General features: G+C 43.0%; 1 protein-coding gene across 1 annotated transcript in view; it reads left to right on the top strand.

Moving 5' to 3' along the window:
• Positions 1-23,588, top strand: part of ZRANB3 (zinc finger RANBP2-type containing 3) — a 264,866-nt gene that overhangs the window by 171,899 nt on the left and 69,379 nt on the right. The window contains exons 11-12 of the mRNA XM_083153824.1: positions 684-863; positions 2,277-2,429. Coding sequence (XP_083009950.1) covers positions 684-863; positions 2,277-2,429 — 333 coding nt within the window. The remainder of the gene's footprint in view (positions 1-683; positions 864-2,276; positions 2,430-23,588) is intronic.

Raw genomic sequence — 23,588 nt, 5'->3', positions numbered from 1 at the left:
ATCCTCAGTAATACACAAACTTTGGTATACATTCATGTCATAATGGCCCTTATTCTAGTTGAATTGGATGGATGCGTATTTCGGACAGGAACCGAGTGTTCTTAGCCCCGCCTATCCTACGGATCGCTCACACCATCCGAATGCGGTAAAACGCAGACCGAACGGACCGCGAGTGGATGTTTCATGTGAACACCTCCTCCATCTGTGGGAACCTCCCCCATCCTCCGATGGTCACCAACCATCGAATGATGGACCGAGTGCTCCAGACCACTTGGACATTTTTCCGTATAAAAGCAGGGATATGGGCGGGCAGTTGACATCTGGCTATGTCAGCTGTCCGCCCCCCACGCGTGCGTCACGGCCGCATTACCATACGTACGCCCAGCGTTTTCATGGGAACGCCCATGAAATGCGGGGCGTACGCCCTTCACGTCCCTCTCCACCCCCTGCTCGGATGGGTCCGTACGATAATTTTCTGCACTGACCTTACTCCGTGTTCGTACGTGTGAGGCGTTCGCACATGTGCAGATACGCCTCTGCACATGCGCAAACACCAACCATCAGCTGTCCGTCCGCCCTCGGAGCCATCCGACTCAATCAGAATAAGGGCCATAGTGACATTACGACTCAGCCCTGTATAGTCTATTTGAGATCACTCTCTTTGTTTTGTTTCCCTGGTTTAGGGACTGACACTGACAGCTGCCACACATGTTGTGTTTGCTGAGCTGTACTGGGACCCCGGACACATAAAACAAGCAGAGGACCGAGCCCACCGTATTGGACAAAGCAGTTCTGTGCACATTCATTACCTGATTGCTAAAGGCACCCTGGATACACTGATGTGGGGGATGCTGAACAGAAAGGTAGAAGACATACAATTGTGTGTATTTTCATTACCTTCCTACACAATAAAACTGCATAAGCTTTTCTTTCTCTTTTGCAAGGTCAAAATCTAAAAAAAAAAAATCTTGGTCTTCATCTTCCACACTCCCCTTAGGTTGACTAATATTAAAAATAAAACAAGAAATAACATGAAAATCCCTCAGTTTTAATGAAGACTGAGTCACACACACCAAGATGTCATCTTCTCCAAGCTTCACACCCACTCGGGCTCCTCTGACTGCTTCAATTAATTTGGTGGCTCTGTCATTCAACTAAAAGAAGACAATGGGGTGGGGGACTCGCAGAAGCGAAGCCTAATATACCAGAGTCACATTCTTGCACATGTTAAAAAAATCAAAACACTCTAGGTGTCAGGTGATTCTTTTTTTCTTCATTTTTTTTTTTTACTTCGGAAGCTAGAAATCTCCCACATTGTGTTATCTAACATTGATGTAGCTGTAAGTGAGTTTGTGAGCTGTACAAATGGAAAATCTTTCTATTCTCTAAGCTCATTTCCAATACATTAAATTCTTATATATCATACATTTCTGTACTAGTCTGTGCTCTGATTTTTATAGGGTTTTGATCTTTTCTGTTTTAGCCTTCCTTCAATATCAGAGAAATCTGGTTTGACAAAATTAAGTTTTTTTTCTATGAAAGCCCGTTTCCCATCCAGAGTTACTGAGTATGATCTGTGGATAAATGAACTGCCCTTATGGCACCAACATATGCAATAGCGTAGCTTTTAGCGAAGTACTTTGGTGTATGAAATTTAGCTCCATTTTTTTAGGGAGAACATTAAGGCAATAGTCAATTCTTCAGTCGACCTCAAATTTTCTATACTGTATATTTTTTATAATGTCACTGGTAGTTTTTGTTTGTGTCCCTTCACCAAGTGAAGAAGGAAGGCAGGGACTTTTCTATATTCTGGTTACTATAATTTAGTGGTTTATACATATCCTTTTGCAACCTATACATTGCATTATTAATTATTCCCATTCCCTCTTGTCATTTTGAGCCATATATTTTTTATGATCAGGTATATATTTTATGTAATAAAACACAGTCCGTGCTGGAGTAAGGCGGTGGGATGCCTGGGACTCTTAAGACTAGGGGCCCTAAAAACTAACATTTAAGAAACTGAATTTGGGTTAATGCATTTGATTTATTTGCCGGGGTGGCCTGTTCCTGTGTAGTACAATCCCTCTCCCCCCCCCCCCCCCCTTTAGAACCAGCACTGATTTGGGTAACAAAGGTAAGTTACTGGGTGATTGAGGATTTAAATGCTTGTAAAAAATATTTAAAATAAAAGGAAGTTAGAAGAAACAATATATTTAATAATTGTTGCCAAAGGTTGATAAAACTCTATTTCTCATCTATTCGTCTGACATCAGGCCAATGTAACAGGTAGCACGCTCAATGGCAAGAAGGAAAAAATCCAGGCTGAAGAAGATGACAAGGAAAAATGGGATTTCTTGAGCTTCGCTAAATCCTGGACCCCTAATGAAGATCTGGATGACATTAAAGACCAACTTCTCTTTACTCATGTAAGTAGCTGACATTCTCTATTATCTATTTCTCCACCTAACACAGTTGCGCTCAAACTTTCATGAATCACGGTACCTCCCAGAGATAAATTGTGCCAACCTGCCATCCTTAAGCCCCATACACACTAGGCGATATAGTAAGATATTGCACAGAAGGGCCTTTTTGAGCAATATCTTTTACTATATCGCCTAGTATGAGGGAGGTTCTCGTTAGCGATGCTGCAGAATGGCTGTCACACCCAAACCCACCCCCCCACTATATATTTATCGACCCTCAAATATCACAGAAAGAATATATATATTGTAGTATTGGGAGCAACATAGAAGAGGTACAAACAGTTTTCAAATATTTCCTTCAAATCATAAACACAATAAACATAAGCATAGACCCAAACGGATGGGAGTGGCTTCAATAGGCAAAGTCATATTACATATTATTCAGAAGATAAAGAAAAGTATGCCACAATGAGCTACTGAATCTCCAACGTATACTAAATATAAGCTGATACTATGGTATTAAGGAATATAAGAACAAAATAGAATAATATAACAGAGCTGAACAACACAAATGAATGAAAACCCAAACAAAAGAAGTGCCTGCCCGTAATCCAGAGCTGTCAATCTATCTATGTGTTAATCTACCCAAATAGCAATAGTCGAAGTAGGGAGAATAAGTGCATAGTGATATAGGGGATAATGGAAAGATCAGATTGCAATAGGATGTAATTAACTAAAAGTTGGTTTAGATACCATGAAGTGGATTGGAGACACATCTGAACCACTAGTTTAGTTTGAGGAGGGAGAGGCTGGATATATTTCCCCCAGCATTGAAACAATGTCAATGTTAAAGATTACTTACAGGTATGTAAAGCAGTTTCCAACCAATCTAGGGTAAATAGAAAAAGAAGTCTAGATGTGGCCTTGTGAATAGTGGGTGGAGAGTCCTGGATCCATTGTTGTAATACCGGTATAAGTTTTTTTGGTACTTGTTTCCTAGCACGGCGCTCATCGCATACCATAAGGCATGCGATGGTATGTGATGCGATGCGATGTTAGCCAATGTTATACAATTTTAAATTGTATACCATCGAATTGTATACATATACAATGGTATAAGATTTTAAATTGTATAAGTACCCTAATGGGTGTTTTCAATGTTAAATGTGCCCCCTATAAGATAAATAATTGTATAAGCACCGTAATAGAGGCTTACAATGTTAAACGCCCCCCCCACGCCACCCGTACTATCAATGCCAACCCGAAGCATGGCGAGCGCAGCGTGCCCGCGAGGGGAGGTGGTACGCGTCCTCCGACCTTTTCATACCCCCACTATCCACGTCGGCTTGGAGTTGATTTTATATAGTGTGGCGAGCGCAGCGAGCTACCGAGCCCGAAACGTGGCGAGCGGATGCGGAATACATATGAAGTAATGCGCAACCCCTCGCGGGGCTTGCTGCGCTCGCCACGCTTTGGGTTGGCGTTGGCGGTGGAGTGGGGTTGCATTTAACATTGTAAGCACCTATTAAGGTGCTTATACAATTAGAAATCGTATAGTGGGACCATTTCACATTGAAAAAACCCATTAGGGTGCTTATACAATTTAAAATCGCATTGCATCGCATTGAATTGTAGGCCATATACAATGGTATACAATTTTAAATTGAATACAATGCCATACGACTGAATATCGTGGACGCCGTGCTAGGAATACCGTTTTTTTTTTAAACAACTGCTGAAACAAGTATGGTTCGGTTTAGGAATTTCTGGTTGGTCTGCTAAATAATCAAATAATGCCCATCAAATGTGGGCAAAGGTGTGGTGGGAGAATAGTATAGTGCCCGATCGCGAGTCCTGCGTGGGGACGCGGCGCTCCGATTCGGTGTCCACGTCAACTTTGTCAACATTTGGGACAACATTTGGTCCCATGTGGACCTAATGCCTATGTCGACCTAATGACATGTCTACCTAACCCCATGTCGGCCTTCCCATGTATTTACCTCGGATTATATTGATCTTTAGTGGTTGACCCAATGCAAGTTGACCTTGTGCTTTCGACTCTATAACCCATTCCCAAATGCAGTGCATGTTTCAGCCTACAATTGCAATCCCATATGCAGAACACATAGTGCAAGCATCTCTGTTCCCGCCACCATTCTGTCTGATCATACGGTGGATTATTGAAAAATGTGTGACCCCTGCTGTGTATTTGTGCGCAGTTGCATGGATCTAAGAGGCCGCCGGTGGGTGTCTTAATGCATTCCATGTGGCCACAGCTGTGTACTGGATTGCTGTTGTGTATGCATTAGTAAACATCTCTAAATCAGGAACAGTGTACATATGTGCGGCCTTTGCATTATGGACTCAGGTGCTGGCAATAGGGTGAGATGTTCATGATATAAAGTGGAGGGGTAAGGGCTCTGCATGTAATTATAGGCTGAACCTGGCGTGCCCACATACTAGCAATGCATTTTGAGTTAGCATTACAAGGGTAAAGCATCATTGGTCTGATTCTGGTTCCTACAGTACTGTAGCTCATGTTGCCAAGTACCAATGTTAAGAGCTTTGTGCATGCACTGGTCCCATATTGCACATGTGCAGAATAAGGCTGTGATGTCGGAAACAGATCAGCTTCAGACAGTCAGTAATTGACCGTCTGCTGCGGTTTTGGGGCAGAGCGGATGTGCCAGCTCTGTTTTTGGGGAGTGGCGAGGCCAGCATCTCTGTCAAGAGGAGATTTTCTAACTCTTTTGGATCTGCTCCAGCCAGATTGTATGACTCCATGAGTCACGCAGCTGGCAGGTGGTGTTGCAGGTGATGCATCATCATATGCAGCAGAGATCATTAATACAATCTGCTGCATTAGCATAAATGATCTATTGCAGCAGCGATTGCACCACCAACATCTGAATCAGACCTCATATTTGAAGTTGTAAAGACGATATATTTAAAATGCTTGAGATCAAAGTATTCGCATGTTGGGTTCAATGTAAATGAAGGTGGGCTAAGTCTGTATACATTGTTAAGCTGGTTCATATCACTGGAGGTGAGCTGTGGACAAGGAGTTGCTGATGAAAGCAATAATAACCAATTGATAGTCCTACTAAATTCATATTTCATTCAGAAAATGACTGTGCACTATTGTCCCAGAAGTAGCAGGATCTCAACATGCATACATGAGGAGAGGCAGAACTCTGGGAGGCAATGGAGTCATCTGCTGCCGGGCTCCTGCTCCCAAGGGGGCACCTCTCCTCCCCATCAAGTTTGAATCCGTGAATTGAAAGCAGTTGATATAGCTAATGTGGCTGACTCCCCCTTCTAACATCATTTTTGCAAGTATCACACCGTGTATTAGATCCCATGCCCTTAATGGAGACAAACACCTTACTGATTGAGCTATTTGGGGGGACACCAATATAAGCATTAATGTTAATGTTTAGGGTTTATCAGAGTCAATATTGGGCGGTATTCAATGAGAATACCTGCGAGGTGCAGCGAATCCTTTTTAGGATTCGCTGCACATTCGCCACGTTCCGGAGCCTCGCCGGCTCCGGTATTCAACGAGTCAGGGGCTCGCTGCCCCTCACCGGCGAATATGAGCTCCTGCGGCGAACGCCGCAGGGAGCCTGAGGACGGTGGCAGGCAGAGAGATGGAAGTCTCTCTGCCTGCCCCAGAACGTTTGTGGGGGGGAGGTGGGCTCTCCGGGTGCCAGGCAGCACAGGCTGCCCCCCGGAGGTGCCAGCAGGGGACCGCTATATTCACTACACCCGATCGTAACGATCGAGTGCAGTGAATATATGAATATCTAATGAGCGGCTCGGCTCCGGCGCCCCCTGCTGGCTGCTGTGTAAAAAAAATAAATAAATAAATAAAAAAAATTAGCATGCCCCTCCTCAGAATAAAATTCCTGATTTTTTTTACACCAAAAAACAAAACACTTTATTTTAAAAGTTCACATTCCACTTCTCCATAAAAAGATAGCGATTGCTACTCGGTGAATCATGGCGAAAAAAACCTTCAAATGTATTCGCCATGTGGTCATTGAATAGGGTGATTCACCGTTTTAGTCAAAAATTCGCCAAACAGCACAAATTCGCCATAAAAACATGGCGAATCAGGCTCATTGAATACCGCCCATTGTGTGAATGGGTATTTAGTGCATATAAAATATTGTTCCTAAATTTAGTTTAGATATGTCGCCCCTGATCTATTTGGTACCCCCTTAGCTAAGCAACAGTGTTAGGTGACTATCAGAAAAGAGAAATGTTTGTTGATTGCTGTTAATATTATTTCTACATTACTGGTTGGGGAATAAAGCTTTGATATTTCATTCAGAGATATACTATATTGTGACATTCCTTTATGAACTTTATTATTCTATAAACTGCAAAAAAATTGTCTTTCACACAAATAAACGTACCAGGTGGCTTCTTTATCCTTTTTCTTTGATACTTTTACTTAAGTGTTGAGGTACACTGATTGTGATCTTAATCTTTTTATGTGCACCTACATTTTCTCATATTGTTTAGGGTGCGCAGTTCAACCACCTTTGTAAAGGGGTGTTACATTATTTAAATACCTCACAGTGCTGAGGTCATGGTTTCTATTCCCAATATGGCCCTAACTATGCAGAGTTTGTAAATTCTCCAGTTTCCTCAGGGTACTCCTCCGACAAACCAAAAATATACTGGTAAGTTATTTGGCTCCCGTCAAAATTAACCCTAGAATGACTGTGTGCATGTACGTGTGGTAGGGAATATAGATTGTCATCTCCCATGGGGCAGGGACTGGTGTGAATGTTGAAATATTCTCTGTAAAGCGCTGCAGAATATGTGTGCGCTATATAAATAACTGTTAATAATAGTATTTCTCAGTTCAGTTGTTATCTATCCATGCCTAGTTTTATTATTGTGTGTCTTCCCAATTGCAATTGGCTGCAAGGTGCATTTGGTTTTATGAAGATCATTTTTCAGCTTATAATAAGTTTGATTAGACTTGAGAAGTGCACTGCAGTTTATTTTGTTTTTCTGGTGACCTGTATGGAAAAGGTATATTTGCCGTTTCGGAAAACCTTTGAGGAAGAGTGTTAGTGGCTCTGTATGGTAGACACTTCTTGTGTGACCTGAGAAGGCCAGGATTCAGCATTTTGGATGCTTCTTGCCCCAATATCCCATGCACCACGAGATGCCTAGCGGGAGTGAGCCAACATTTTCTGGGCACCTCTGCTAATGTCAAGCACCTTTTTTCGCAGAAAACATGCATTTTATTTTCGTCGCTATGTGAACAGGACACACAAGCAGCTTCAGTTTCTACATACAAAATGCTACATTACAGTGACTCTGAGGACAACACTGTGTCATAGCATTTCATACTGTATGCAGAAAAAATTTGAAGAAAAAGATGCTACCGAGTTGAGCCACAGCATGACCAGACTAGAATAGAAAATCTGTTTAACGTGACTGCAGCAAGGATGTAGAAGAACACACATTTAAGTGTTTAGGGGGGATTGTGGTGAAATGCTTCTTATGAAAAAGAAAGCCATCCTTTCTTTTTGAGTACATTAGCTACGGTAGGGTAAATAATACTGGGGCAGATGTTTTAAGCCAGTTGAGGTAAAAAGGTGTGATAACGCACCAGCCAATCAGCTCCTATCTGTCAAGTTACAGGTTGGGTTTAAAAAATGTCAGTTAGAACCTCCATTGGCTGCTGCATTATCACCTTCCACTTTATCACTTCACCTTTATACTGCTAACATCTAGTGGGTGTTATCTGTAGAGCTACCACAAGTCCTAACTTAATTTCTATGACACACAACTGACAAGCAGGGTCTTGACCAGTCCCACTTTGCAGCATATTTCAGGTTTCCCAGCAACTGCAGCTGATGCCCAGCTCAGTGTTCAGTTTCATTTCAAACAGATAAATGTATGGATGGGTATATCACACGTTGAGTTATGGTTACACAAGCTGTATATGAACTTATGTGCATTTGATCTGCCAAAGACAAAGCACTTTTTCAGGACTATGAAAATAGGTTATTGTAAAATCGGAATATCTCGTGATCGTTTGGCTCATATCAGACCTCACTTTTTCAGATAAATAAAATGCCTATGTTTTTGAAGGTCATTTTTTCTTTTCTTCCCTGACATCCAGCATTGATTCATTCATTTGTTCTTTTCTCTCATGTAAGCACAGGCTGGAAAGTTTTCTCTGGATCCGCTTTGGTATGCAACACAATTGTTTATGTATCGTATTTGAGATGAATTTATTTCGAGCTGACGGTTTGCTGATACAAGGTGATAACCAGACGTCTAGCAGATGCATCAGTTTTGACATAGAAAGATGAGACCAGGTCATAACCCTTCAAGATTCAGCTATATCTCTCTACTTTGTATTTGCTTTTTTCCTAATTGGACATCCTTACATATCTCGATTTGACAATGTGAAGCCAAATTTTCACATTATACATAAAAAGGTCACACACGACACTTACATTGCCAGTAGTATGCAGTGCATATAACTTACAGATGCCAAAGTACTAGACAGAGGGGTTTATAAAATCAACACTTAAATGGAAATCTTACATTTGCAGCTTCAAGAAAAGGAAGACTGGATTTTTCTATGTCCTCATCAAGTTGTGAATGGAAAAGCAAAGCTGCTGTATATTATGTCAGTGGTTCCCAAACTGTGTGCTGTGCCACCCTGGGGTGCCTTGGGACCCTTGCAGGGGTGCCTCGGGGTTGGTGGACCAGGCCTGCAGTCTATGATCTTCAAGTTGTGACTTGCAATGAAAACTTTTATTACTTAGGGAACTCTTTTAGTAAGGACCTGGGGGCTGATGGAATAGAGTCACCCTTAATTTTAGCTAGCAGTATCAGGTCTGTGTTGAGTAAGGTAATGGGACGATAGGATTCAAGCAACAAAGTGGGTTAAGTTGGGGTTTAGCTTGTAGAATGGTGTGAGCCGAATTGAAGTAAGAAAAAAGGGGACTTATTCCGTAAAATGTCATTAAATAATTCTGCACGGGCGAGGACAGTATGTGGTTTCATAATTTTGTAATATTTGTTGGTCAAACCATTGGCACCCGGGGTCTTCTACAACTAAAGTTGGGAAATTGCCTCATCGGCTTCATCAGGTCTGATGTCTCCCCCTAAGATTTATGAATGTGACCGAGATAAGGAGAAAGGTTTGCTTTACGCATAAAATTGTTATGATCAAAAGGAAGATCAGAGTATAATTTATTTATTTACAGTTACTTTATATAGCCCAGTGAATTCCGTTGCACTTTACAATAGGATAAGTTAGTACAGTAAAAGTCAAAGAACGTTAACATTTCAGAAGAGGAAGTGATAAGAGATCCTGATTGTGGATGTTTCATCGCCGTGATGAGCCGTTGTGGTTTTCCTGATTTGGACATGGCGGCCAACAGGCAGGCCCCGTCTTATCGCCCCATATGATTTGAACTTGGAAAATACCAAGTCTTTCTTTCCCTGAGAAAACTATTTAAGAACGGTTTAGCTTGCATGTGGTGATCTAAGGTATTGTCAGATGGAAAGGCAAGATACAGTAGGACTGCTTGGTGGATTTTTTTTTTCATCTATAAAAAAAAACAATATTGTAGCTCCTGAGAACTGTTTTGAATGCTCCCTAAAAAATGTTGGTCTGTCCCAACAATCCAAGTTGTCCTTTAAGTATATTGCCCACTGCAAAGTTAAGAACACTTTGAATTCAGTAGATTGGTAGGGATAGCTTGGGAAGGGTCATTGGCATATATTGCCCGCTTGTATGGAGCAAGTGAGGGATAGTGAAATAGGGGCATGGTCTGAGATTAGACTATTATGAATATCTGTGTGATGCACCAAAGGATTTCTGATCTTTTGCCTTTTTTATGTTTACAGATCAACATTAAGAGGTCATGTATTTTGGGCACGTATACCCTGTGCTTCCCTTTTACCCAATTTGGTCTTGGTAGGTAGCTTTGATTATGGTATAAAAGGCCAATAGGTCAACAGATGCCCACCAAATGGGCGACATGCACAAGGTCCAGACAAGCAAAAGGTCGACATGCAAATGGTTGACACATGAAAAGGTCGACATGAGTTTTTCATGCTTTTTGCTGTTGATTCGTATATTTCATGACATGAACCCCCATATTAGTGTTCTGCTTTTTCGCCATGCTTTGGGCAATGCCCCTTGCTCTGCTACCAATGTACCACTGTGCTTGGCACACTTTTCCATACCCAGTCGATGTGGTTGCAAAGTTTTGAAAAGTAAAAAAAAAAAGCTCATGTTCCACATTTACAGAGCTTGCAACAGTGGTTCATACGTTCATTGATTTGGAACATCCTAGCTCAGTATCTGTTGTAGCTGTTGTGCCTCATACACACGGTTTGATGTGGTCTATTTTTGCTATTTAAATTTGCTTATATAAGTGAAATTGAATTGAAAACAAACGGAAATCGAACAGTTTCCATTTGATCGCAATGCGTGACCCGGAAATGAAATAGAAAAATAGACTGTGCAGGCAAAACTATATAGTACAGGTCTGTACTTTATAGTCCAAATCGAATGCGTTGCCTTGCCGTGCGAGTTGATTCAGATTGAATAGCAAGGCAATCACACCATGTGTACACCCCCTGTCTCCCCAAAAATGACATATACCAAACGGCAATAGTGTTGTGTTTATCACCGAGATTCTATTACAGTGAATAATGAAGGTTGGGGGAGATTAAGAGGACAAACTATTACTTGTGTATGGTATTTGATGCCTGAAATCTGAAGTCCTTATTTTGTAGTAATACAACAGCTGAAATATGATTAATATTTATTTTTATGGACATTTTGTAATTTGGGGTAAAATATTGTTACAAAAACTACTTATCGGCTTTAGTAAATTTGAAATCTGTACTACATATACAAAGTGTTAAATAATATTATAGTATAAGTTGAAGAGGGCCTCCGCTGTACAGTGATACAATAAAGCACATGCTCATAAAGGCTGGCGAGAACATTTCTATTAAGATGAATTATAATGTATTTGCTCAACCTCCCATGGAGTGCCATATAATTGTACTGTTATTTCTCTTACAGGAAGTTATAATTCACCCCACATCTTTCCATTAGACACTCAAATTGTACAGTGCTTGTTACAGTGTAAAGGTAGTATTCATTATTTCCTTCTAGATTTTAGTGAAGCTCAACAGCATGTATATAATATTATCCCTTTACTTCCATAGATGTCCCCATAGGCTTTGTGTGAGACCTAATATCATGGCACTGCAAGGGGTGGCTTAGAACAACTCGCCCCCATATATGCATTGTATTAATGTGAACCTGTCATAAATAAAATAAAGAACAGGGATTGTGAATACTTATCTTGCCTAATCCTAGTGCGCAGGCATTACAAGTGAAGTTACCTAATACCCCTTTCACACCAGCCTAAATTCCCGGTGTGAAAGGTGCTTACCTGGCTTCCTGGTCCTGGACGCGATCCTGCTGCTGTCCGTCGCTCTGGGGACACAGATCTACCCTGTGCGCTGTTGCTCTTGGTACATGGAGGTCTGCTGTCCGTCGCTCTGGGGACACAGATCTACCCCGTGCGCTGTTGCTCTTGGTACATGGAGGTGCCGGGTGCCGCCCCCCCCGCCCATTGCTGCCCAATGCCCCGCATGCCCGCCGGACTATCTCTTCCCCCCCCCTCACACCAGAAAATGCAGGGACTAGGCTGTTGTGAAAGGGGCCAACCCGATAATGTCCCAGCATGATCTGGGGACCGTATTCCCGGGTAAGTCCCTACATTTTTTGTGTGAAAGGGCTATAAGTTGTGATCCCTGAGTGCCCAGCTCTTGGTTAGCCATCTCATTGTGATCAGTCTGCTGATTATAGTACCACAGTTGGTTTTCCCCATGTGACTTTAGAGAAATACATGCTTTGGTGTGACACTATAATTATTATTTTATTGTTAGCAGTTACTAATATAGTGCTACATGTTCAGTTGCGCCTTACAATTGGTAACAAACAGTAAAAAAGACTGAGTCTTACATATAACAGACATAGATGTAAGAGGGCCTGTGCTGTTGGCGTGCCTTGAATTTGGAAATGCCTGATATGGGGTATATAATATTGCACCCACGTCAGTTTTCCCATGTTTGACTTGGGTCCTTAAATGGTTTATCTCGCACAGTGTAACCTTTGTAGTGCACCCACCATGACTCACCTGGAACACTCGAGGATAGAATGAAAGATACATCAGCCTGACCCTTGTGTTACGACCCTACTATAAGCTGCAACCTCTACATTTTGTGTAATCTACTCCTGGCATGACCTATTCCACCCAGGGTACTCATACCTAGTGCACTCAAAATGGCTGCCTCACATGGTACCTTTAATGTGTGGAGTATATAAATTGTGGATTTTATTACTGAAAATTACTGCACCAGCCCTGCATTATGCCTATTGTGCTCTCTAGCTTTTTCTTTTTCCTATGTTTTTTTTTCTACTTGCTGTAATGCAAAATCCTTTGCAAAATGTTTTAATTTTTTTTTTCTCTGCAAAGCGACTTTGAGTCCTGCTGCAGAAAATCACTTACATTTTTATTATTATGACTAAGAACTTATGCAAAGTGGAAAGGTCGGTTGTGAAATATTTTGAGATGTAGTTTGCTTAATAACCTTGAGTGTCAGTAAAATTAATATATACAGATACCCAATGGAGGGAATGACAGAGTGGAGGAGCAGCAGCTGCTGAACGTTTACCCTGGAAGATCAGCCTCCTAGCTGCATTCAAAAGAGATTGTAGTGGTGAGAATCTGTTTTGGGGAAGACCAATAAGGAGACTATTATGCAGGAGATAATGATTACATTAATTAGTTCTTGCAGTGTCTTGTGTAAGACACAGGAATTTTATGGATGTTTTTTCAATTTATGTACAAATATGTGGGGAGAAAATAACCATTCAGAGTCCAGGATAACACCTAGACATCGAACTTGATGGGTACATATACAAATATCACGTCGGTAACTAGTATTAGTCAGGGGAAAATTTGTGTTGTCTGTTTGGAAAGATTACGTTTAAGGTGGCAAGATGACAAGTTGAAACGGAAGAAATTTGTTTAATGACAATGACCAATACGGAGGTTGAAAAATCTGTGACGTATGGTAGATTTGGGTATTATCCACATAGAGATGATACTGAAATTTGAAAGCGCTAAGTTTACCAAGAGATGTGGTATTAATTGAGAAAGCAGCGGACATGTGGCACTTCATGTTATAAAGGTAGCCAGGAGGAGGTGGATTTGGAGGAACGAATAATAAAACATCCATTAGGTAGGTAGGATGAGAACCAGGATAGGACCGTGTTCTGAAGACCTAGGGATTATGTTTTATTAGAAGAGTGTGGCAAACAGTATAAAATGCAGCAGTGACGTCCAGAAAAGAAAGAAGTGAGTAATGACCTTTATAATCTTTGAGGACAGCAAAGCAGTAAGATATTGGAATGACAAATAACAATAAAGAAACATTTACAGAAAGTAAATATTTGCCTTGATAATTCAAAATAGTTTTTGAATAATTGCTGTCTAACTCCCCCCCCCTTGTCTAACTCCCCCCCCCTTCCTACAACCACCACTACCACAACCTCCACCCATAAATGATATCTATTGAACATTTAGCAGACAGTCCCAGTTTCTCTTACAGATGGAGCGTCTGTCAGCTGGCAGACAGGAGCTCCATCTAATAGGGACGTGCAAGCTTCTCACATGCTCGCGCGTTCCCATCAGCACGGCGGCGGGGAGCGGCTTCCCTGCCCGTCTCCGCTTCAGGGAGATGGCGGAGGGTTCCGTTAGAACGGGCGCGCATGCCTCTCGTGCACGCGCACACCCTTCTGTTGGATGGTGCACAGCGGCGATTCTATTGCATCTGTAGTTTTCAATTGAATTGGAGGATCATTTGCAGCCATATGCGTCATATATCAGGATGAATTTTTCAAGTTGTCATGTATTTGTAGTCTTGGAGGAGTTGATAGGGTGGCTATAAATGTTTCCCACATAACAAAAATATTCTCTATTTTAATTTCTTTATCTAATATACCCTCAACCTATTGCATTCTAAATAAATAATGTCATTTCGTTTTGAAAAGCAAGAGTGAGGGTGGGAGAGACTGCAACCAAGTCTGGAAGATAGCTTTACAGGCTGCCGCACCAACGGCCAACGAGACTTCTACTATAACACAGGGTGTGTTATATGAGTATTGGGGGGAAGTATGCCAAATAAGGACCAATATGGTGTTATAGGGATATAGTTAACCAAGTTGGATGTGGCATAGTTGACAACCTGAAGCCAAAAAATACAAATAATTGGGCAAGCCCAGAGACAATTGTACAAATCTGCAATTGCTGCAGTTCTTAATCCTGTTACTGATTCACAATCCATTGTCCTTATTCAATGCTTATTATTTCACATTATATTCCCCTCAATTCATAGATCTAGATTAACAGAAACTTCTTAGATGAAACCTTTCTGCCTAAGTTTACTCAAGATCAACATGATCACTGCATTATTGATGGCTGATGGAAAGTACTAGTCTCTACTAGAGAGGGATTATAGTTGAGGTTGGAATGAGAACAGGAGTAAGAGCTCCGCTTATTTGTGAAGATATAAAACCAGAGGTGAGGTTGTAGAGTAGGAGGATGGGAAGAGTGTAAATACTTCATCTTCATTTGTGGAATCAAATGAAGATATGGTTTCCAGAAGGCTCAGGAATGGAATTGAGCAAGTCGCTGGCAGAGGAATAGTATTTCTCTTTCAATGGTCCTGGTGACACAGCTCAACATTGGGATGTAGGAGGGTCCGTAGGAGCCAGGCACCTATCCTAAAGCTTTAGAGGGTAGGCTCCTCCCCTTCTGCATCCCAGACTCTTCAGTTCGTGTTAGGTGCCCACTGGAGTGGGTGCTATTCTAAAGGGCTGCGGGAGCAGCCGAAGGATTAGAGTAGTTAGGGTTTTTTATTATTTTATTAACTTTTCACTCTAGCTAGGTAGGCACAGTGTGAGGATTCTCATTAGTGAATCCTCACACTGACAGCGCAGCAGGAGCTGACAGAAGCGCGTCCTGTCAGCTCGCTGTGCACAGGGGAGACGCTGTCTGGCCTCCCTGTGCAGCGCTTACAGCTTCTTTTAAGAAGCTGCCTGGGCTCCGGAGCGCTCTGAAACCGGCTTCACGCTAGGTGGGGATCATGGGGGACAGGCGCTCCGTGATGGCGGCGGCCATTTTCTGCGGATCTTACACACTGAGCTCCTATATGAGAGGACAGCAGTGTGTTACAGGCATGTTCCAAGTGGTCCCCAGCTGAGGGGGAGATACTGGAACTAGGAGATCCTGCAATGGGAGCGGCTGTCTGGGGGTGGTTGGCGCCAAAAGTCACGGACCCCGCAGCAGCAGGGACTTGGTCTCTTCCCTCACTCTGTTTTGACGCCATTCGGAACGCTTGCAGCCGAGCTGAGCTGGCTGACAGATCCTGACAGAGTGATTGGATTTCCTGGGCATCACTTTCCCTATTCTGAAGACTACAGACAGCTAAGTGACTGAGTACATTGGCTTTGTGTAAACGCCTGTACATTTTGCGCTGTGACTGTGTTATTTGTGAACATCATGTCTGTGCATCAGTCTGTGGTTTGGGGGGAGGGAGCCCCAGATACATTGAGCGCTTGCAGTGTTTGTACACTGAAATTTATCCCTGAGCAGATGGCCAAGGGGGGCTTATGTATTGCTTGCGCTGCTGTGAAACCCATGGGGAGTGAACCCCAGAGGGCAGAGCAATTGGAACCCGCGTGGGCCAGTGCCCTGGGCAGGTCGGTTAATGCTTTAGTGCAATTGCTGGACAGACAGAGTGATGTCTTGGTAGATTCTCAGAGACCTATGTCATCATCTCAGCAGTCCTCTGGCTCCTTGCCTCTTACCCAGGCAGACCCTGCTTTCCTACAGGTGATGCAGGATACTGCTAAGGGGATTAACAGGTTTAGTGAATTGCTAGACAAGATTGATGTTGATGCTGTGGGGACCCCTAAAAGGTCTTACTCAGTGCCTTTAATGGTTGATGAGGAAGAGGGAGCATATGCAGACAATCCCTGGGAGCAGGGTGATGATTCTGAGGATTCCTCAGCCGCAGGGGTGGAGGATTTGATTACTGCTGTTAAACAGGCTTTAAATTTGTCGGTGGAAGATAAAACTCCTGCAAAAGGTGTATTTAAACGACAACGTAAGGAAGCTGTTACCTTCCCTTCAGATGAAGGTTTACAGGATTTATTGGAAGGGGCTTGGAAAACGCCCGATAAAAGGCTGCAGATGCCTAAGAGATTCTTAAGTCTGTACCCCATGCCTGAGTCTCATGCGGATCTCTGGGAGAAAGTTCCAGTGGTTGATGCTTCTGTGGCACGGTTGTCAAAAGCTACTGTTTTACCAGTGCAAGGGGGAGCAGCTTTTAAGGACCCTGTAGACAAAAAGCTGGAGGGTAACCTAAAAGCAATATTTGAAGGGGTGGGATACACCCTACGTCCTCTGATTGCTTCAGCCTGGGTCTCTAAGGCCATGATTGTATGGGCCAATGATTTGTGCACTATTTTACATGCTGCCCCTTGTGTGTTATTGCTTGCGGAGAAGCTGAAAGCAGCAGCAAAGTATGTGCTAGAGGCTGAGGAGGAAGCTCTCAAAATGGCTGCTAGAGTTTCCACAGTGTCTGTCAATGCCAGGAGAGTGCTCTGGCTTAAGGCTTGGGAGGCAGATAACGAGTCTAAGAAGGCCTTAGAAGCATTAGCTTTTAAAGGAAAGCTGTTATTTGGCTCTGAACGGGAAGAGATTATTAAACAGGCCACAGGTGGCAAAAGTACTTTCCTGCCTGCCCCTGCAGCCAAGCAGACATCAAGATTTTCTGCTTTCAGGCCGTCCTTTCGGCCCTCCCCTAGAGGAGGTGCGTCCTTTCGAGGACAGTCTTTTAGGGGAAAGTTTCAGGCCTCCAGGGGTAAGGCCCCAAAGTCAAAATTTGGTTCCTTTCATAAGAAACCAAACACCAAAGGAGAGGACAAACCCTCCGCATGACTGCCAGGGGATTTGCCCGGCGGTGGTCAAGGTGGAGGGGCGTCTGTCACAGTTCAGGGACGCATGGGCATTGTTAGACCAGTATTCCTGGGTATTAGATATTATATCCCAGGGTTACAGAATTCCCTTCAAAGGTCTTCCTCCGAGAAGATTCATTCCCACACCACTACCAAAGGAGGCTCGGCTCCGTGCGGCTCTCTTGGGAGCGGCTCACTCTCTTTTAGAGAAGGGTGTGGTGATCCCGGTCCCCAGAGCGGAGTGGAAAAGAGGCTTTTATTCCACTCTGTTTCTGGTGCCCAAACCAGACGGGTCTTTCGGGCCGATTCTGAATTTAAAGTCACTAAATGTCCATTTGTGGGTAGACCATTTCAAAATGGAGTCTCTACGGTCAGTGCTGCTAAGCCTGGACCAGGGAGAATTTTTGGCGTCCATGGATGTCCAGGACGCGTACCTTCATGTCCCTATACACCCAGAACATCAGGCTCTGTTGAGGTTTGCGATAGGAGACCTGCACTTGCAATTCCAGGCGTTGCCCTTCGGACTGGCCACAGCGCCAAGGGTATTCACCAAGATAATGTCTGTAATGGCGGCTGTGCTTCGACTGAGGGGAATCACGGTGATCCCATATTTGGACGACCTGCTGTTCAAAGCGGAGTCAGCAGACATGTTGCAGAGTATTTTGGCAGAAGCCATCAATTTTTTGCAGGCTCACGGCTGGCTCTTAAACTTACAAAAGTCTCAGTTGGTGCCGTCACAGAGACTCCAATTCCTGGGAGTTGTTCTGGATACCCACCTACATCGGGTATTTTTACCAGAGGCAAAGGCCAGGGATCTGGCTGCCTTGGTCCAGGAGATTCTCGGCTCTCGGAGCACATCAGTATGGAGGTGCCTCAAGCTGCTGGGGAAGATGGTGGCGTCTTTCGAGACGTTGCAGTTCGCCAGGTTCCACTCGCGAGTGTTCCAGTGGAACATTTTGACGACTTGGTCAGGAAACACACAAACCATGAAGTCAGAACAGATAGTGTTGTCTTCAGAAACTCGATCCTCCCTGAAATGGTGGACAGAGGTGGATTCCCTTCAGTGGGGTCGGTCCCTGCAGTCCTGGAGCTGGCTGGTAGTCACTACCGATGCCAGTCTCAGGGGCTGGGGGGCAGTAGTCTTGGACCTGCGTCTGCAAGGCTTGTGGACCCCAGAGGAGTCTGCCTTGCCGATCAACATCTTGGAACTGAGAGCTGTGTGGAAGGTGATTTCTCTGGCGGGAGAAAGGTTACAGAGGCTCCCTTTAAGGATTCAGACCGACAACGCCACAGCTGTGGCATATCTGAATCACCAGGGAGGGACACGCAGCAAGCTGGCTATGTGGGAGGTGTCCCGAATCTTCTTGTGGGCGGAACAGAATGTTCCAGCATTATCAGCAATATTCATACCAGGTGTGGAGAATATAGAGGCCGACTTCCTGAGCAGGGAGGAGCTGATGGAAGGGGAATGGAGTCTGAACCCACAAGTATTTCACCAGATTACAGTGAGGTGGGGAACCCCAGATGTGGACCTGATGGCATCCAGGTTCAACCATCAGGTACCCAGGTTTTATGCCAGGATGAGGGACCCACTGGCAGAAGCAGTGGATGCCATGACTATCCTCTGGAAGGGGAATCTTCTTTATGTTTTTCCACCAGTTCCAATGCTGGCAAGAGTGTTGAAGAAGATACAGGCCCAGACAATTCTAGTAATTTTAGTGGCCCCAGATTGGCCAAGGAGGTCCTGGTACTCGAGGCTTTAGAGATTGTCTGTGGACTCGTGGCGTCTACCTCTGAGGTCAGACCTTCTAAAACAAGGACCGTTCAACCTTCTGGATTCAGCTCGATTAATTTTGACGGCCTGGTTGTTGAAACCGCCATTTTGAGGAATAAAGGTTTCTCAGAGGCGGTGGTTAACACAATGATTAAAGCCAGAAAGTCAGTATCTTCTGCAAATTATTATAGGGTCTGAAAGACCTATATTCGATGGTGTGAAAGACAGAAGTCACACACATCACTCTTTAAATTGGCAAAATTGTTGGAGTTTTTGCAGGATGGCTTTTCCTCCTGGTTAAGCCTTCAGTCACTCAAAGTAAAGATCTCGGCCTTGTCAATTTACTTCCAAAGAAGAATTACATTATTACCGGAGGTACAGACCTTCCTGCAGGGGGTGTCCCGATTGAAACCTCCCTACAAACAACCAGTAGCACCATGGGATTTATCTCTGGTTTTGGAGTGTCTTCAGAAGGCACCTTTTGAACCATTAAGGTCGGCTGACCTTAAATTCCTTACATGGAAACTGGTATTTTTGTTGGCAGTGGCGTCAGCAAAAAGAGTATCGGAGTTGGGAGCATTGTCATGCAAGTCTCCCTTCCTTATATTTCATGATAATAGGGCTGTCCTTTGGACAGTACCCCAATTTTTGCCGAAAGTAGTCTCTGCTTTTCATCTAAATCAGGAGATAGTTCTGCCTGTGTTTCAACCCCCAGAGGGTTCAAGGAAAAGGGACAAATTGAGGAATTTGGATGTTGTGCGCGCCTTGCGCGTTTATGTGGACAGAGTTAAGAGAGTCAGAAAGACTGACACCTTGTTAGTTTTGTATGACATACACAAAATTGGTTGGCCTGCTTCTAAGCAGACCATTGCTAGGTGGTTGCGCTCTGTTATAGCGTTTGCATATACTAAAGTTGGTAGGCCTGTGCCGGCCAGGATTAATGCGCATACCACCAGGTCGGTTGCCACCTCTTGGGCGGTTCGACATGGGGCCACAGCTGAGCAGGTTTGCAGGGCTGCCACTTGGTCATCTGTTCATACTTTTGCCAAATTCTATAGGTTCCATGAGTTCGCGTCGGAGGACGCAATCTTTCGGGCGAGCAGTGATGAGAGCTGCAGACCTGAGCGTACCCACCCAAAGGACCGGCTCTGGAACGTCCCAATGTTGAGCTGTGTCACCAGGACCATTGAAAGAGAAAAAGGGATTTTTTTAAGAACTTACCGTTCGAATCCCTTTCTCTGATATGGTCCTGGTGACACAGCGATCCCTCCCTTACGCTCAGTAAGTATGCCAGGTTCATGATGTTTCATGTTATATGGTTAAAAGTTATTTTTGAAAAATGTGCATATAATGTGTGCAGGCGTTTGTACTGAGTTAATGTATTCCAGTGGCTTTGAAAGATTGAACTGAAGAGTCTGGGATGCAGAAGGGGAGGAGCCTACCCTCTAAAGCTTTAGGATAGGTGCCTGGCTCCTCCTGACCCTCCTACATTCCAATGTTGAGCTGTGTCACCAGGACCATATCAGAGAAAGGGATTCGAACGGTAAGTTCTTACAAAAATCCCTTTATTGTTTAATTTGGGATGTTAGCAATTTTGTCCTTAACATAGGAAGCGAGATCTTGTGCACTGATAGTAGCTGGTGGGTTGGGAATGGGTTGGGGTACGATTAAAATGTATTGCTAAATCTTTTGAGTTAGATGCTGGTGCTCAGATTTTCTTATTTGAAGATATTTTGGTGCCACTGCGTCAGAGATTTTACAAGCTATCTTCCCACACCAAGAGTCCAATGGGAACTCATCCAGTTAGCTGTGATAAATTACTGTGGCTAATGGATTCCCTGGGGGCTTTCTTAGCCCAGATAGCCGTCACTTATCAGGGATTATGCTTTGCGTTCCTCAAAAAAGCAAAGCATAAACCTGATACTCAGCCTTCAGAGCCGCAATAATGCATGGACTCCCAAACGCATGTTATCGGACAAAAACTGGTAATTTTTTTCGGTCAAAAAAATGGGTATAATAGGAGAGCCCAATAATGACTATCGGGCTAAAATCACAATAAAAGCCTTTTTTTTTGTCCGAAAAATTATCACAGCTAATTGGATATCCCCTCCCCCCATGTGTCTATCTAGAGTTTACTGGAAAATACTCTTGCACTAAGTTAATGTTTTTTGTAATGTAATTTGTATTATGGCACACATATAAACACAATAATATTTACATATATGAAAGATCTACTTATAGCAGCCCTGATATATCCGTTTTGGACTTGTTCTTTGTACAGTAGCAAGGCTGTTCTCCTGTTGTTGCCGCTAATGCAGTTGCAGTCCAGCTTCTCATGCTGGACAGGACTCAAAGCTGCCATGCTTAGACTACAGGCCCATACACACTGGGCGATTTTGAGCTGAAAGCCACTCAAAACACCAAGTTTGAGCGGCTTTCAGCTCAAAGTTGCCCAGTGTGTACGGCCCAGCGGTGAGCAGTGAGCGCTCCCGCATCATCACCAGGAAAACCGCTCATCTGCTGGTATTACTAGCAGATGAGCGGCACTATGCAAAGTCGTCCGCCCCCCACTGACAGTGCCGGGCAGGGGGAAAACCGCTTAGTGTGTATGCACTGAGCGGCTTTCCCCCCAGCGGTGACAGCGGTCATCGCTGTCCATACACGCTGGGCATAGTCTCCCAGTGTGTATGGACCTTAAGACTGGCGCTGGTCCTTTATGTACTCTTGTTAACATTTAACTAATGATTTTTGTTTTTTTATAGAAAATTAATGGGCTTTTTTCTACCCTGTCCTTGTATAACCACTTAAGAAAATCTATTAAAATGAAACTTGTATTGGGAAAAAATAGCATCTCAAAACCAATATATGTTATGTTATCCATTTGCAATAGTAAAACTATTTTATAGTCATTTAATTAGTCTTCGGGGTAGGCATATCCAAGCTTTTGCCCTCCAGCTGTTGTGAAACTACACATCCCAGCATGCCTTGCCATAATTTTAGCATTCCCTAATAGCAAAACTTTGGCAAGGCATGGTGGGACTTGTAGTTTTACAACAGCTGGAGGGCCATAGTTTGGACATGCCTGTACTAAAGCTTCTAAAGATGAAGTGATGTGAGGTGATGTTGCCCATAGCCACCAATCAGAGTCTATCAATCATATTCTAAGGATGCAATAGAGAAATTATAGAATCTGGTTGCTATAGGCAACATCCTCTTTTCATTATTAGAAGCTTTAGTAAATGTACTCATTATTATTTATTTCTAGTTGTATTTTAAAAAAATTACTTTTGTACAATATACTATTTAGTACAGGCATGTCCAACGTTGGCCCTCCAGATGTTTTGAAACTACACCTCCCAGCATGCTTTGCAATAGTTTTAGCATTCTCTAATAGCAAAACTGTGGCAAAGCATGCTGGGATGTGTAGTTTCACAACATCTGGAGGGCCAACGTTGGACATGCCTGATTTAGTAAGTTATGTACTGAGCGTTGAAGAGAGATAAAGTGAACGGAGATAAAGTACCAGCCATTTAGATCCTAACTTCCATGTTACCGACTGTGCTTTGAAAATGACATTTTGGAGCAGATTGGATGGTACATAGATACTTTAGTTAGATTTCACTGTAATATCTTAACCATTTGAGTTGCAGCAGCTTTGTGAAAGATGTGCAAAATATCGGTTAAAAATGCCAGCGTCGCTCACAATTGTTATATAAATTGAAATAAAAAATGTTGTATAAAAAAAAATATATATATATATTTTATTTATAAGGTAAATATTACAGGTCATTATGATGAAGAAAAATGTTTGCTCAAATTGATTTGTCGGACAGCAATTTTTGTATCATTGCTCGGCATACACGCTGGGCAAAAACTCCCTTTGCGCGCCAAGTGAATTTGTCAAAATAGGTGTAAATTTTTTTAAAAACATCTTTGTTCATCATAATGACCTGTAATGTTTACCTTATATAGGAAATATATTATTTTTTCACACAACATTTTTTATTGGAATATATATAACAAATGTGAGCCATGCTGGCATGTTTAACGGATATTTTGAACATCTCTCACAGAGATTTCGGCACTCAAAAGGTTAAACAAAGTTTTAACGGCAATCTCTCTCACACTTTTAGCCATTGAACAATATATTTTGTGGAGATAATTACTGGTGGTGATCACTAAGAGATTGTAGATGTAATATAACCCATAGCAACTACAAATTGCTCATTTGCATTAGGCCAATCAAAGGTAATTGTTTGCAAATTCCTAATTGCACTGTTACACT

This window comes from Crinia signifera, chromosome 7, assembly GCF_055691185.1.
Source record: "Crinia signifera chromosome 7, ASM5569118v1, whole genome shotgun sequence".
Lineage (NCBI taxonomy): Eukaryota > Metazoa > Chordata > Amphibia > Anura > Myobatrachidae > Crinia > Crinia signifera.
Note: the sequence above shows the minus strand (reverse complement) of the source record. Positions and strands in the feature narration are given on the sequence as shown.